Source organism: Borostomias antarcticus (genome assembly GCF_949987555.1).
Source record: "Borostomias antarcticus genome assembly, chromosome: 3".
NCBI classification, from domain to species: domain Eukaryota; kingdom Metazoa; phylum Chordata; class Actinopteri; order Stomiiformes; family Stomiidae; genus Borostomias; species Borostomias antarcticus.
This window is the reverse complement of record NC_140236.1, coordinates 1964440-1978276: the sequence shown is the minus strand read 5'-3', so window position 1 is coordinate 1978276 and position 13837 is coordinate 1964440. Positions and strand designations below refer to the sequence as shown.

General features: G+C 48.2%; 1 protein-coding gene across 2 annotated transcripts in view; it reads left to right on the top strand.

The window, feature by feature from the left end:
* The window catches only part of LOC311307577 (paired box protein Pax-7-like), a gene marked incomplete at both ends in the record, with an annotated part of 56076 nt that overhangs the window by 14828 nt on the left and 27411 nt on the right, over window positions 1-13837 (top strand). For both annotated transcript variants that reach the window (XM_084436399.1, XM_084436398.1), the window contains one exon: window positions 8867-9066. In XM_084436399.1, the coding sequence (XP_084292525.1) occupies window positions 8867-9066 (200 nt within the window). The remainder of the gene's footprint in view (window positions 1-8866; window positions 9067-13837) is intronic.

The following is a 13837-nucleotide window of genomic DNA, read 5'->3' as shown; positions in this document are numbered from 1 at the left end:
TCAAACTTCAATCACAGGTTTTACACACAGAAAAAGATACGGACACGTCCAATAATTTATTCAGCTTTTCTCTTACGTTTCTGTTGACTGAGATGTAAACAGTTGAGACAAGGCTCTGGTGATCATGTGAGGGGAGTCATCCTATGACCACTGGTTCTCCTAGTTGAGACAAGGCTCTGGTGATCATCTGAGGGGAGTCATCCTATGGCCGTTGGTTCTCCCAGTGGTTGTCAGATCTGACGGAAGAGCACAGGCCCAAGAAGAGCAGCTTTTTCATCTTCTTGGTTTAAGAGGCTGCGCTCCCAGTGGAATGACAAGCCACCAGATCAAGTGCTCAGCTATCTCCTCCCTCCCCAATAAACGTATCAGGGGTGCATTTCAAAGCACCTTTTAACCATAATCTTTAAAGAAACTCAACAAGCCCAAATCACTTATTTTGTTTGCAGGGGTAAAAAACTCCTCTGCTGTGATTATTAATCTGCTTTTTTCCAAATAAGATTATTCTTTGCTCTTTAAAACTTTTAGCATTTGCTTTTATAAGCCCCAAGCTGTCCACTAAGGGCTTTCATTTGTATATCTATAATGTGCCTCTATATTATTATATTTCCCAGTCATAATCTACATCAGTGTTTATATTGACAGTCTGCAGTTTTGTTTAAGGCTATTTATATCAGTATAAAAAGACACATGCATGCCATATCTAAGGAAAAAGCAGATAAAGACTTTGCACTTAATAACTGTTAGTTTACTAAGACACAAAGCCTTGATAAGGCACGTATCTTTGTGAGGACAGCATCAAAGGCTTGAGTTCAATGCCAGTTCTAAATGGCGTTTACTGAGACGACAAAGTGTGCTTGCAAAGCATTATGCAGTGCAGTGAATAAATGTAACGTTTACGTTTTTATACTCTCTCATACCATACTGTATTTGCCACTTTTAAATCAAAGCATAAAATGGTCTCTTATAGTGTTCCAATTTTAATAATATTTTTGACTGTGTTTTTCCAGTTTCTAATCAACACCATTGTGCACCAGTGTGTGGAGTGTTGCCTACTGCAGCTGCTGTTCTGAGAAGAATGCATCCATACAGTATGGTGCTAGAGTCCCTGATTCAGTTGGGTTTCTGGTATCTGGACCCTGTTGGATTTAAGGCTCTTTCTTGGTGGATCAGGTTCTGGTGCCAATTTGGCAGATTTCGCATAGTTTACTTTTGTGCTTCTTCATAATTGTATTGCTTTGGCTCTGACCTCAGCTGAGTGAGGTCTTCATATCAGGAAATGAAAGCTCTGTCGTCAGGGCAGTGAAGGGAGCCCGGCTGTAAACGGACACCTTTCAACAGAGCAGGATTCAAAATGTAGGCAGGTAAAAATCGAATTAGCACTCTCTCCCGTTTCTGTTGACAAAGTTAACTCAGCACTTCCTCTCTTAGTGGGCAGCCATTGTTCAAAGAACCTAATCCTACAGGACCCTTGGAAATTGCATTGCTATTGGCTACACAGCTGTACTCTGTTGTAAAACTGCTGATCAGAATAAAACGTTCCACTAAATAATTTGTTTTCATCTTAACCGTAATGCTCTGTGAATATTTTTTACATCTTAAGTAATAGTGCCGTTACTAATAGCTCTTTAGTAAAACCAAAAATGTAATAGAATTCCTCAACATTCCTCAGCCCACCAAAGAGACAACAGCACACTCCTCCTCTCTGGACGCTGTGCTGCTCAGTTTGACCTTTTTAATGGTTTAATATGCAGGCAGCACTTTTCTGCAGCGCCTGGGCACAGAGAGTCAATATGTCAGCGTTTATTGACGCCCCGCGGAGCTCCGTAGGTTTGTCAGCCCCTCTTTTCAGGGCCAAGCGGCCCCCCGAGGGCCTGCCTCTATTGGGCCTGAAAGGGCTGGGGGGCCCCTGGGTCTCTCCGAGCGCACACTCACACAAACGCCCGGGACAGAAATATAAAAAGGGGTCCGATGTGGCCTTCAGACACATGACAAGACGGCCCAAAAGACCATCACCCATCACCTCTCCTCCTCGCTTCGCTCTTTTCATTCTCTTCTCTCGGACGTTTCTAGTGCTAAAACCAAAGTGAAAGAGAAAGGGCATAATTGTTTGTTCTAGAACCATCCTGCACCTAAGCCCTCCCCCCCCGCTCTTAGCTTTTTTGTTATTCTCTTGCGCAGCGTCTTCTCATAGTTTTGCTTCTATACTAAGAAATGAAAAGAATAAACCTGAGAGAAATCTTTATGTACAGCTTGGAAAGTAGGTGGGACACACTAGAATTTAGAGGCGGTGATTATTGTGTCACATGAATGACAAAAGAGTAGTTATGAATTAAATCAATGCAAATATTGTCCTGGAAGAAATGTTGTCATTTTTTTTAAGCAGAGTCTATCCTTAACCTTTTGAAGCAGAGTCTATCCTTAACCTTTTGAAGCAGAGTCTATCCTTAACCCTAATTCCAACCCGTTTCTCGTAAAAACAACGTCCTGCTATCATGTAGGCCGCTCCCCTGTCCACACCAGCTGCTTCACACTGGTAACTAAACTTCAGAGCTCCAGTAGACATGAGAAGAGGGGCAGGTTTGGGTAATCTAGCCCCGGGGCCAAAGATATTCTAGAGAAACAGATGCACGTCAGAGATAGCGAACCATAATGGGCTGTTTGTACAATATCCCCCCTTCCCCCCAAACTAAACTCCCAAACAAAGAGAACAGTTGCACAATAGCAACAACAAATAAACATGTATGCTTGTTGTTTTTAACGCAGGAAAACAACAGTCATTATCGAGGGCAAAAGCAAGAGAGATGTCAGATTCACTCAGTCAAGGCTCGGTCGATGCTCGTGTAAAATCTGAAAGCAGAGCTTGATTGTAATTATACTGGAACTAATATGCTTTTCAAAATGACCCATAATGAGTTAATTCTGCTCTCCAGAGCTCTGCCCGCCTTTGTCCCTCTGTCTTGGTCAACAGTCTGCAACAAACATGTCGGCGCGTCAACAGACAGCAAAGCATGAACTATTGTTTACGTTCATGTGGCAGACTTGTGGTTATTAACTGTGTGTATATCAAAGCCTGAAGAAACTGAATTTTCCTGAAATATTCAGTGTGGATTGAAAAAAAAAGTAGCCTAACGTTACATGATCTTCCACCAAAGCGATTACATTTGTCTGTAATTAAAACATTTCCAATCGTCATTTTAACTGAAGCAATCTCAGCTACGGTCCATTAAATGAACCTCAGTGCGTTGGTGTGTTTAGGTCTGAGAGCATCAGAGGGGCGTCTCTCAGCTTCTCTCTCTGAGCCCTTAAGGTGTCAGTGGTATTTTGTTTTGGGGGGCTTGGGTGGGGGGGGGGGGGGGGGGGCATTATGCACTGACTCTGACAGTGATGACAAGGAGCCCCGTGCCCCCCCCCCCCTCCCACTCTAGGAAGGTTACCAGATCTGTCTCAGTTCCTCCTCCCTTGTCTTGTGTGTTGTAGGAATAGACAGTAGAGACTTTCCCAAACCTTTTTACATGGCGATACACTTCGTAGACAATATCACCGGCTTGGTACCAGAACTGAAGATAAAGACGGTTCAGTCCAAGACCCTCTGGGCATAACAGGAAATTAATCAAACAAAGTGGTTTATGCCAGTTCTATAAAAGCCCATATCTACGTTTGTAGTATTTTTGGTGGCAAAACATTGCCTACAGTATCTCGCTGAAGTCACCAGCTACAATTGATTGCGGCCATCATGACAATGTGATCCCATCGGGAAACACCAGCCCTGAACGCAATTAATAGGCTTATTTAATTAGAGTAAAACAAGACAATTTAGCTAATGTTCGTTTAGATTCTACTTTAGATTGATTCCCCCTCAATTAAGGTCAGGAATGTACTTTAATCGTTTTGTTGCAAACACATGGCATTTGAGAATGCCCCGGACCCTGGAGGAGTGTACACACGCACAGATACTTAATTAGCCGCTAATTTGGTGATAAACGTTGAGACTCGTTTTATCACTATCCCCAGAACTTTCAAATCGAATTACAGCTGTCATTATTTAATAATCGGAATGTCCCTTATTACTCCGAGAATGGATAACCGGCTTCACATTTGACCGTAGAATTTCAATGAGATTTGTTGTGTGTGTGTGTGTGTGTGCGTGTGTGTTCAGAGGTTGTAGAACATGATATTCTGGTACCGTATATCACGCACGCAAGGTGAGATTACTGTGCGCAGCCGAAGGCGCTGTAACCGAGCGGGTGTAGTGAAATCAAAGCACGGGGGTAGAGCATGCTCTTTTATTTATGCCGTGGCACATTCTCCCGCCTCCCCTGTACCGAGGGAGATCGCCATGGTCCCATTTGCGTGATAAGACCTAGCATGCCAATCGTGGGATCTGGCCGAGACAAAGATGGAGTCCAGGGTGAGCCTCTCTATCGGCTCCAGCGTCTGTTTCATTATCATAATCTCCGGCTCCATTATCGGCGAGGGAGACGCGCTGACCTTCCAGCTCCAGCGGGCTGTCAAACTTTATTCTATCTCCGCCGGTCGTCTTATTGTCCCGCGACCGAAGGCCGCATTGAGACGGCGCTGACGTGTGATAGGGAACGTGAATGGGGTTCAGGTTGTTGTTGTCATCAGGACATCACAGGCGAGGCGGAACACGCGCTCATCAGCCGAGCACACAGAGAGAGAAGTGAATCTCCCCGCCAGCCTCCTGAATGTCCCCGCCAGCCTCGTCCATTCACATTCAGAGTTGGTCTTCAGGTTGTGTTTATTTATTTAGACGTTTGAGAAAATGAAAAAGAAAAAAAAAAATGCAGAAAGCTTTAGAAAAACGAGGGAGAAAACCAAACCAAGTGAGGTGATTCCAAAACAGAAAACCAGCTTCTGACACAGGGCCAAATCCTCTAAGACCCATGTGGGCTGAGAGAGAGAGAGAGAGAGAGAGAGAGAGAAGGAGAGAGAGAGAGAGAGGGAAAGAGAGAGAGTGTCGCAAAGCCAGGATGGATACAGTGCCGCTCCACCCCTCACCCCCCCCCCACCCCCCCATCCTCCACCTCCTTCCCCCAAATCCGACAGCATGTAGAAGAAAACAAATAAATTCCGTGCCGTCTCCGGAATGAAAGGCCGCAGCCACCCTGAAGACTCGGAGGTGCCTTTGGGAAGCGATCTGCAGCCCACTGCACCGACCTCAAGTGTTGTCATGGCGCGTTAACGGCAAATCGCTTCGCAGCGATCCCCAGCTCACGCCTCACCCCCCCCCCACCCCACCCCCACCCCCACTCTCATCAAAAACAAAGCGCTGTGCCATGTACAGATTCCTCTTTAAAGCACACAGATGTATATTTACCTCGGCGCCGGCCAGTTTTGCGAAAACAAATCTTTGTTAAAGTAGCAAATGGCGGAGGAATTGATTTAATTAATGCGGCCTCATGTCCTGCAGCCACATGTAATCCTTTGAGGATTCTCAAGCGTGAGCTTTTTGGGGGGAGAGACAAAAAGACATCCACGACGAGGCTTCTCCAGTGGCCCGTAATGAGAGTCTCCACCTAATCCCATAATTCCTTGTTTAATTAAACTACCGAGCCGGTCCAGAGTCTAAGCCAGTTTGATGGGGCCCTTCTCGGTGTTGTGTTATTTTCATGGCCTGTCGCAAACTTGTGCGTGTGCATACAGTCTCAAACACACATAAACAAACAAACGCACACACACACGCACACGCACCTTTAGTTTAGTGGACACATACTTGTCTGAGGCAGTCTTGGTTGTTAATTGCCGTGAGAAAATGACCGTGTCTCATCATGCCATGTCAAAATAAGAGCTTTTTCTGCATACCGAGTGTTTCTAGCAGAGAGTTGGAGCTGGTTAGGGCAGTCATTAGTGCCTCCTGCCACACCTACCCCCTGTCTGTACCTCTCTACTGTCCCCCGGGGGCCTGAGACAATCACCACAAGAACAGACAAAGCTCTGTGATTACTAAGCACCACTCGTCTAAAAATACTGCAACGTTGCTCATTACAACTGTCACTATGAAAGCTCGCATGGCGCCCACACAGACACGCTTTCTCTGAATGTTTGCCCGATTTGACAGTTACTTCCTTTATCAGCGAGGCCAACCTTGTTCCACCTTTGTTCTACCAGTGCAGACTTCGGCGGTGGCGTATCTCTTGGTGGGAGGTCATGTGAGGTCAAAACCATCTACTTCCTGTACCCGTCGAATTCATCCGTATCGTTCAGCATCATTTGGACGTCGGCTCTCTACCCAGGGTCCACGGCTCCCTAAACCTCGATCCCGCCTCTCTCTGTGGTGAGGGCACCTCCGCTGGCGGCCATGCCACAGAGAGAGCGTTTAAACCGAGGAGCTGCCTGCCGTTGGAGGGGGGATGTTTTGAGATGTCTGGGTAAAGAGTCAAACAGGGTCAGAGCCATCGCAATAAGCCCCCGAGAGAGAGCAAGGAGGAGGCAGGGACAGTGAACCCCCCCCTGTCCCCTCACCCCCCTCCCCCATCCCCTCCCCCCCCCCTCACCCCTCCCTCCCTCCCTGCCTCTCAATCTCATCCCCTCCCTCCGTCTCACCCACCATTTCTACCCTACTTAACTAGCTCCTCTCTCTCTCTCCTCTCCTCTCCCTCCCTCCCTCCACCCCTCCCCCCCCCCCCCCCCCCCCCCCGCGACCCTCTCTGTCTCTGCAGCGCCAGCATCGCCCCCTCAACTCCCATAATCACCGCTGAGCAGAGGGGGCAGTCTGGAACCTGCGCCTCGCTCCCCTCCTTCCCTCCTTCCCTCCATCCCTCCTTCCCTCCATCCCTCCATCCCCAAGGCTGCCCCTGCCCCTCGGTGGCCCCGCCCCCTCCACCCCGTCCTCAGCTCCATGCATATCTATGAGGAGCAGGGGAGACACCAGTGCAGCCATCCCTAATGTGGAATGGCTTAAACGCAGAGAGGAGCCATGGGCCGGATTAGGGGGCCTGTGTCTGGAGAGCTGAGCCACTGCAGGCTGCCGAAGGGGGGAGGGGGGGGTTTGGAGAGGGATCAGCCTCCCAACTGCCCCCCCCTCTCCCCCCACCCACAAACCACTGGTGATAAATAAGGGACCACTAAACTCTGGTGGACTGGCCTCAAAGAGCGCTCGCTTCACGGGTTGGTAGGAGAAATAAATAGGCAGACAGGTGAACACGGCGAGGGTTTGAGTGCTGGTTATCTGCAGTGATCAGTAAAACTGATATCCCAGAATGCCCACCTGGCCCAGGTTCCGTATTCACTTTATGAAATTATGAATAATCAAAAAATTATGAATTATGAATTATCATAATCCTGTGGTCCCATACACCGCGCGGCCCACTAGATAGATGAACTTTCCCTAATTTCTAAAAACAGAAAGAGAGAGAGAGAAGAATGAAAAGAAAAGAGAGAGAACGAAAGAGAGATACTCGGACCGCACCGCCCACAGCTCAAGCCCCCTGGTTCTATGGCCTTGCTCTGCTTTTCTCCGGGTCCGACCGGGCTCTCCTCAAACAGCGGCGTGCGTCCGTAGCTCGCCGGAAGACTTGCTCAAAAACACTTTCACTCGCACCTTCATACCACATCTGTCGCAGAGCGCCGTGACTCTCGCCACCCGTTCACATCTTGACGCTCGACAAATCAGCACAGCGTCGCATTTCCGCTCGCTCCGTTTGAAACCTGATTTTTCGCGTCACGTGGAAAAAAAACAATGGCGTCTTATCTGCGGCCTCCTCCAGCTCGCCGTCGAACGCGCCGAGAGAACAGCGATGAGCCTTAATTGAAACGGATGTCTGCGTGGCGCCGATAATCTACCGTTGCTATTTTAAACACCGCCGTGGATATATCGGGCGGGGGGTGGGTTGAATGAAATCAGACGCACAATAATATATATTGGGAATATTTACACATTGCCAGTTTTTTCGTGCGCGTCTCTGAGTTGCCCCAGGCTGTTGTGATAGAATAGTGGTACACGGATCGCCAAGGTGGTCTGGAGAGATTAGCGCCCCCCTCCAACTCTCAGCCCCGCGCCCCAGGGGATGCTGGGAAGGCATGTGTACTGATGCGGGATTGTGTTTACGAGAAGAAAGGCTCCCTCGTATAAATAACCACGCGGCGAAATGAGACGGCGCGCGGCGAAACGCTATCCCCCCTTAGAAGAATCGTACCGTAGGAGTCCGTGGCAGTTAGAGACGCACTTGTCCTCGTCCTCTTCATTCCCGCTTGTCTCTCCAAGTTTAGAGACAGGTATACGCCATGTAATGTGTATGTACAGTTACAGTATACATCTGTGCTTGAGGCTGATGCTTTATCATAGCCTATCTTACTATAGCAGGTATAATCTCACACAGAACACGCTGGGTTCCAGTACATACAGTGGCGGGGATCTGTATCCAACTGTGGGGGGGGGGGGGGGGCATTTACATTGAGTATTTTTTGGGGGAGGGACATCTTCCTACGCGGCTGTATGGTCATTTGATTGCCACTACCCTAATTTAAATATTGGGGGGGACAATTTTAATGATCTCAAATATTGTGGTGGGGGGGCGGACATGTCCCCCCTGACCCCCCCAGGATCCCTGCCCCTCTGCATACAAGTGTAACAGTTGTATACATACAGTCAGGGGTGAAAATTTACTTTTTGCCTCACGGTGAGTCACCTGCCAAAGGGACTGTAGATGAAAAAAATCTACCGGCCAAGTAAATATATTTTTCAGATAACCTTCCCAAATCTAGTCGCCAATTGGAAATTGTACCCGCATTTGGCCGGTGGCAGGTGTTCATTTTCAGCCCTGGTTGTATACATACAGCATACACACAAAACGTGTGAGCGCATGGTGCTAAGACCCCCCCCGTTGTCCCCGTGTCCCCGGTGCAGGCGGTCGGATGGACGAGGGCTCGGATGTGGAGTCAGAACCGGACCTCCCCCTGAAGAGGAAGCAGCGCCGCAGTCGGACCACCTTCACGGCCGAGCAGCTGGAGGAGCTGGAGAAGGCGTTCGAGAGGACGCACTACCCCGACATCTACACCCGCGAGGAGCTGGCCCAGAGGACCAAGCTCACTGAGGCCAGAGTACAGGTGGGAGGATATGCACACACACACACACACACACACACACACACACACAGAGTATAGGTAGGAGGACACGCACACACACACGCACACACACACACACAGAGTATAGGTAGGAGGACACGCACACACACACGCACACACACACACACAGAGTATAGGTAGGAGGACATGTGTACAGTTGTAGACGCATGCAGAGATATGTGCGTGTACACACACACACACACACACACACACACACACACACACACACACACAGTATATATACATTCACACACACACAGTATATACATTCAAAGAGCGGTTCAGCTACATCGCTAATTACAAGCCCATCATTCCAGCGTGTGACACTTCATCTTCTGAGGGTAAAAACCAATTCATGTAAAGTTCACGCAAGCCGAGTCAGCTCCATCCCTCACGATGAAAGAACCCGAGGGGGATGATCGGACCCTATAGGATTAGCCCTCGTCGCCGGGGATGCAGATGGTTTTCAGTGTGAGCTCAAGGTCAGAGGTCAGCTATAAAATGTCTGGATATCTCGAGTGTATCATCAGATCAGATGGTAGTCTGACTTCAGACATGGTTTTATGAATTTAGTGGATGAGTTTTTTCTCATCTCGATACTTTGTGATCTTAATGGCGCTTTTTGATGTGTTCATCTGGACACTGTGACATCATACTGCTTCACTGCTGCCATTTTAGCTGAAGGGCTGGGCGGTTTCTTCGGTTGTTTTGCATTTCTTGTGGATGTCAACAACAACAAACACAACAACAATAACAACAACTACGCCCTCTCCCAGCGGAACTAGAGACCGCCGTGGTCACACACCGGTTACATCCAGGGGTTTAACCACTGCGTCACACTTTTATTTGCACATAGTGTAAAACGCTCTCGTAAGTCCACAGCTGTTCCAAACCAACCAGGGAACACTTCTTTCTTCTTCTCGTTTAAGTACGTTTTGACAGCCTCTCTGTTCTCTCAAAGTTCTCTCTTTCTCTAAGTAACAGTGAGGGAAAATACAGTAGAGTTATAGCAACAGCTGTTTGCTCGGGAGCGGGAGGAGGAGGGGGGCGAATGAAACGAGCCAGGGTTGCATTCCTGATGGATTTCTCACTCTCAAACTCTTGGCCGGGATCGTTTCTTCCCACCACTTTCAAGCCCACCGCTCCTTGTAAAATTCGCTGCATATTAGAGAGGATCTCTCACCCCCTCTTGGGAGCCGTTGGTGCAACAGAAACATTAATCAATCAAAGGCTTGTAAAAAAAAAAAAGAAAAAAAAAAAAGGGTAGGAGCTGCTCTCTCCTTTCAGTCAGTCCAACACGGTGTCACTCAACTCACCCAACACACCGCCACTCAACTCACCCAACACTGGGTCCTCCAGCCCGTCCGCTAGCTAGCTAGGTGTGGCTAACCGCGCTATCGATAAGCTTACGTCGTCGAGCCGGCGGCACTGAGGTAACTTCGACTCTGACGCGTGCATCCGAATTTTGGGTGAAAGACGTTGTTAAACGGAGGTAGCAAATGTGGCCGTTTAATTCTGTGCCACGGTCACGTAATTCCTTCCGTTGAAAGTCTTCAGGGCGCGCTGTGAGGTGGAGGCTCGCTTGTCGGAGTGGACAGACATGAGGTCATGTGACTGCCTGCGGTTTGTAGCTAGACCCAGCAGGCCTTCTTAGCTCCTAGTCATGTCAGTGCAGTAGTAGGTTAGCTAGTAGTCCTAGTGTGTGTGTTGTGTGTGTGTGTGTGTGTGTGTTTTGTGTGTGTGTGTGTGTTTTGTGTGTGTGTGGTGGGTGGGGTGTCAGACAATCTGTGTATTTATAGTGACACACTGATTGAAAGGAGACAATTGGACACACACCCCCAAACCAGACCAGACACACAAAAAATACACTTTTTAATTTTCCTTGTAATGAAAAAAAATACACAAAAACAAACAGTTAATGTATGTCAACACCTGCTTATGGATGGTTGTTCATAGATTTGTAAATGAAGAGTTTGGTTGCAAAAGGAGATACATTTTTTCCAAAAGGTCACATTTGCTTTTTATTATCAGAAATGATTGCTAATAGGTACCTTTACCTATATGTGAAATATTTCTGTCATCAGACTTTAAGATTATACATTTTTGTTGTATGCATCCTCTTTGTATGCCTCTTTATGCCTCTTGTTAAACACCTCCTCTAAACTACCTTCTCCTTAACACTGTGGATGAGACATTTTAAGTACTTCCCTCGACCATTGAAGTCCCACCTGAGCTCAAGCTAAATGAACTGAACGGACTAAACTCTCACTCACTCCCAGCGAAGCGTCCCGACCTCCGAGGGAATAGGGACCGATTAACAGCCTGAGAAGTTGACTTCCACTCACGACTGGTGTTACGTTAAAACGTGCTCCCCCTGGACTCCAGCTGTGAGGGGCCGCTGATAGAGGTACCGCGCTGGCGTTGCGGCTGGGTATCTGTTTTAACGCTACCCCTTGATGCCAGGGAGAGGGCAGCGCCGGATCAGGCACCAGGGGAGCCCTTGGGGAGGGAAAAGGTTGCCTGACCCTCTTGGCTTGTTGGCTTGTGTGGACCCTGTGGACCGGCCCTGTTGACCCGCGCTCGGGTTGCAGCTGCTGTCTGACACAGGATCCAGATGTCTGGGGAGAGAGGGTGAGAAAGAGGGCTTGGGTGGTGTGTGGTGTGTGTGTGTGTGTGTGTGTGTGTGTGTGTGTGTGAGAGGGAGACAGAGCAGGACAGATCTTCGAGACCGGGGTCGGGTTTTTCCCGAGTAGAGGACAAAACTAAAACGAAGGAGAGAGTAAGAAAGAAACGAGAGAACAGAACCGAAAGAGCAAGGAGAGAAAGAGAATTCAAAGAGAGTGAGAGAATAAAAGAGAGGAAGAGAGAGAGGATTATTAGCCCATCTATCTCGAACGGCCGCTACTACTTCCTAATTACGTCACCCATCCAGCTCACCACCAGGCCTCCCCCTCCTCCCCCTCACAGGCCCGCGACCTACGACCTTGGATGACAAACGATGAGCGCTGATTCACATCGACACTCCACACACACACACACACACTCCACACACACACACTCACTCACGCAGGGATGAGCGCTTCCAGAACCCTACGACTGTACCGTGACTTCTGGCAACCTGTCTTACACACATGTGGAACACACACACACACACATGTGGAACACACGCGCACGCACACACACACACACACACGCACCCCTGCTGATAGCATAACAGTCCAGCCCACAGATGGTAGCAGAAACAGGAGAACCAGTCACACTGCATGTGAGAGGAATGTTTGCTGTTCATGGAACTGACAGCTAGAACAGTTGATTTGCCATATAGAACCATTACAGGAACAGGTACATTGGAAATCGTGTCATCGTTGGTCCTTACAGTAGCTTATCAGTTCCTCATTCCAGTCCTAGGTACAGTATATACACTATATTGCCAAAAGTATTCACTCTTCTGCCTTTACACGCATATGAACTTAAGTGACATCCCATTCTCAATCCATAGGGTTTAATATGACGTCGGCCCACCCTTTTCAGCTATAACAGCTTCAACTCTTCGGGGAAGGCTTTCCACAAGGTTTAGGAGTGTGTTTATGGGAATTTCTGACCATTCTTCCAGAAGCGCATTTGTGAGGTCAGACACTGATGTTGGATGAGAAGGCCTGGCTCGCAGTCTCCACTCTAATTCATCCCAAAGGTGTTCTATCGGGTTGAGGTCAGGACTCTGCAGGCCAGTCAAGTTCTTCCACACCAAACTCGCTCATCCATGTCTTTATGGACCTTGCTTTTTGCACTGGTGCGCAGTCATGTTGGAACAGGAAGGGGCCATCCCCAAACTGTTCCCACAACGTTGGGAGCATGGAATTGTCCAGAATCACTTGGTATGCTGAAGCATTCAGAGTTCCTTTAACTGGAACTAAGGGGCCAAGCCCAGCTCCTGAAAAACAACCCCACGCCATAATCCCCCCTCCACCAAACTTCACACTTGGCACAATGCAGTCAGACAAGTACCGTTCTCCTGGCAACCGCCAAACCCAGACTCGTCCATCAGATTGCCAGATGGAGAAATGTGATTCGTCACTCCAGAGAACGCGTTTCCACTGCTCTAGAGTCCAGTGGCGGCGTGCTTTACACCACTGCATCCGACGCTTTGCATTGCACTTGGTGATGTATGGCTTGGATGCAGCTGCTCGGCCATGGAAACCCATTCCATGAAGCTCTCTACGCACTGTTCTTGAGCTAATCTGAAGGCCATATGAAGTTTGGAGGTCTGTAGCGATTGACTGCAGAAAGTTGGCGACCTCTGCGCACTATGCACCTCTGTCATCTGTTGGATGGGTGAGTGAATACTTTTGGCAATATAGTGTATGTAGATAGACAAATAATCCCAAACTGGCTCTTCACTATCAATGATCTAGCAGTCTGTAAATTCTATCAATTTGATCCTCATCTATGTATCCCATCCAGTCATGGGTGACTGTGTCCTTGATAAAGGCGATTGAATGCAATTAAATAGTATTCAAGTACACAGTTGTAGAGAGTTAATTGTTGTCTATTGCATAGGCAAGAGTGACATTGCACTAGAGTTGAGAAAAGGGAGGGGGATTTGGAAATTGACATATTTATCCCTGGTCCTCGTAGAAGTATGTCAAAAGCATGGTAGAGCTTAGTTTTTGCCTTATCTTACATGTAGATGAACTGGCTACATCAATATGTGGCTTGCTTTAGTCTTGTACCTTCTACTCCTCAGAGATCCACT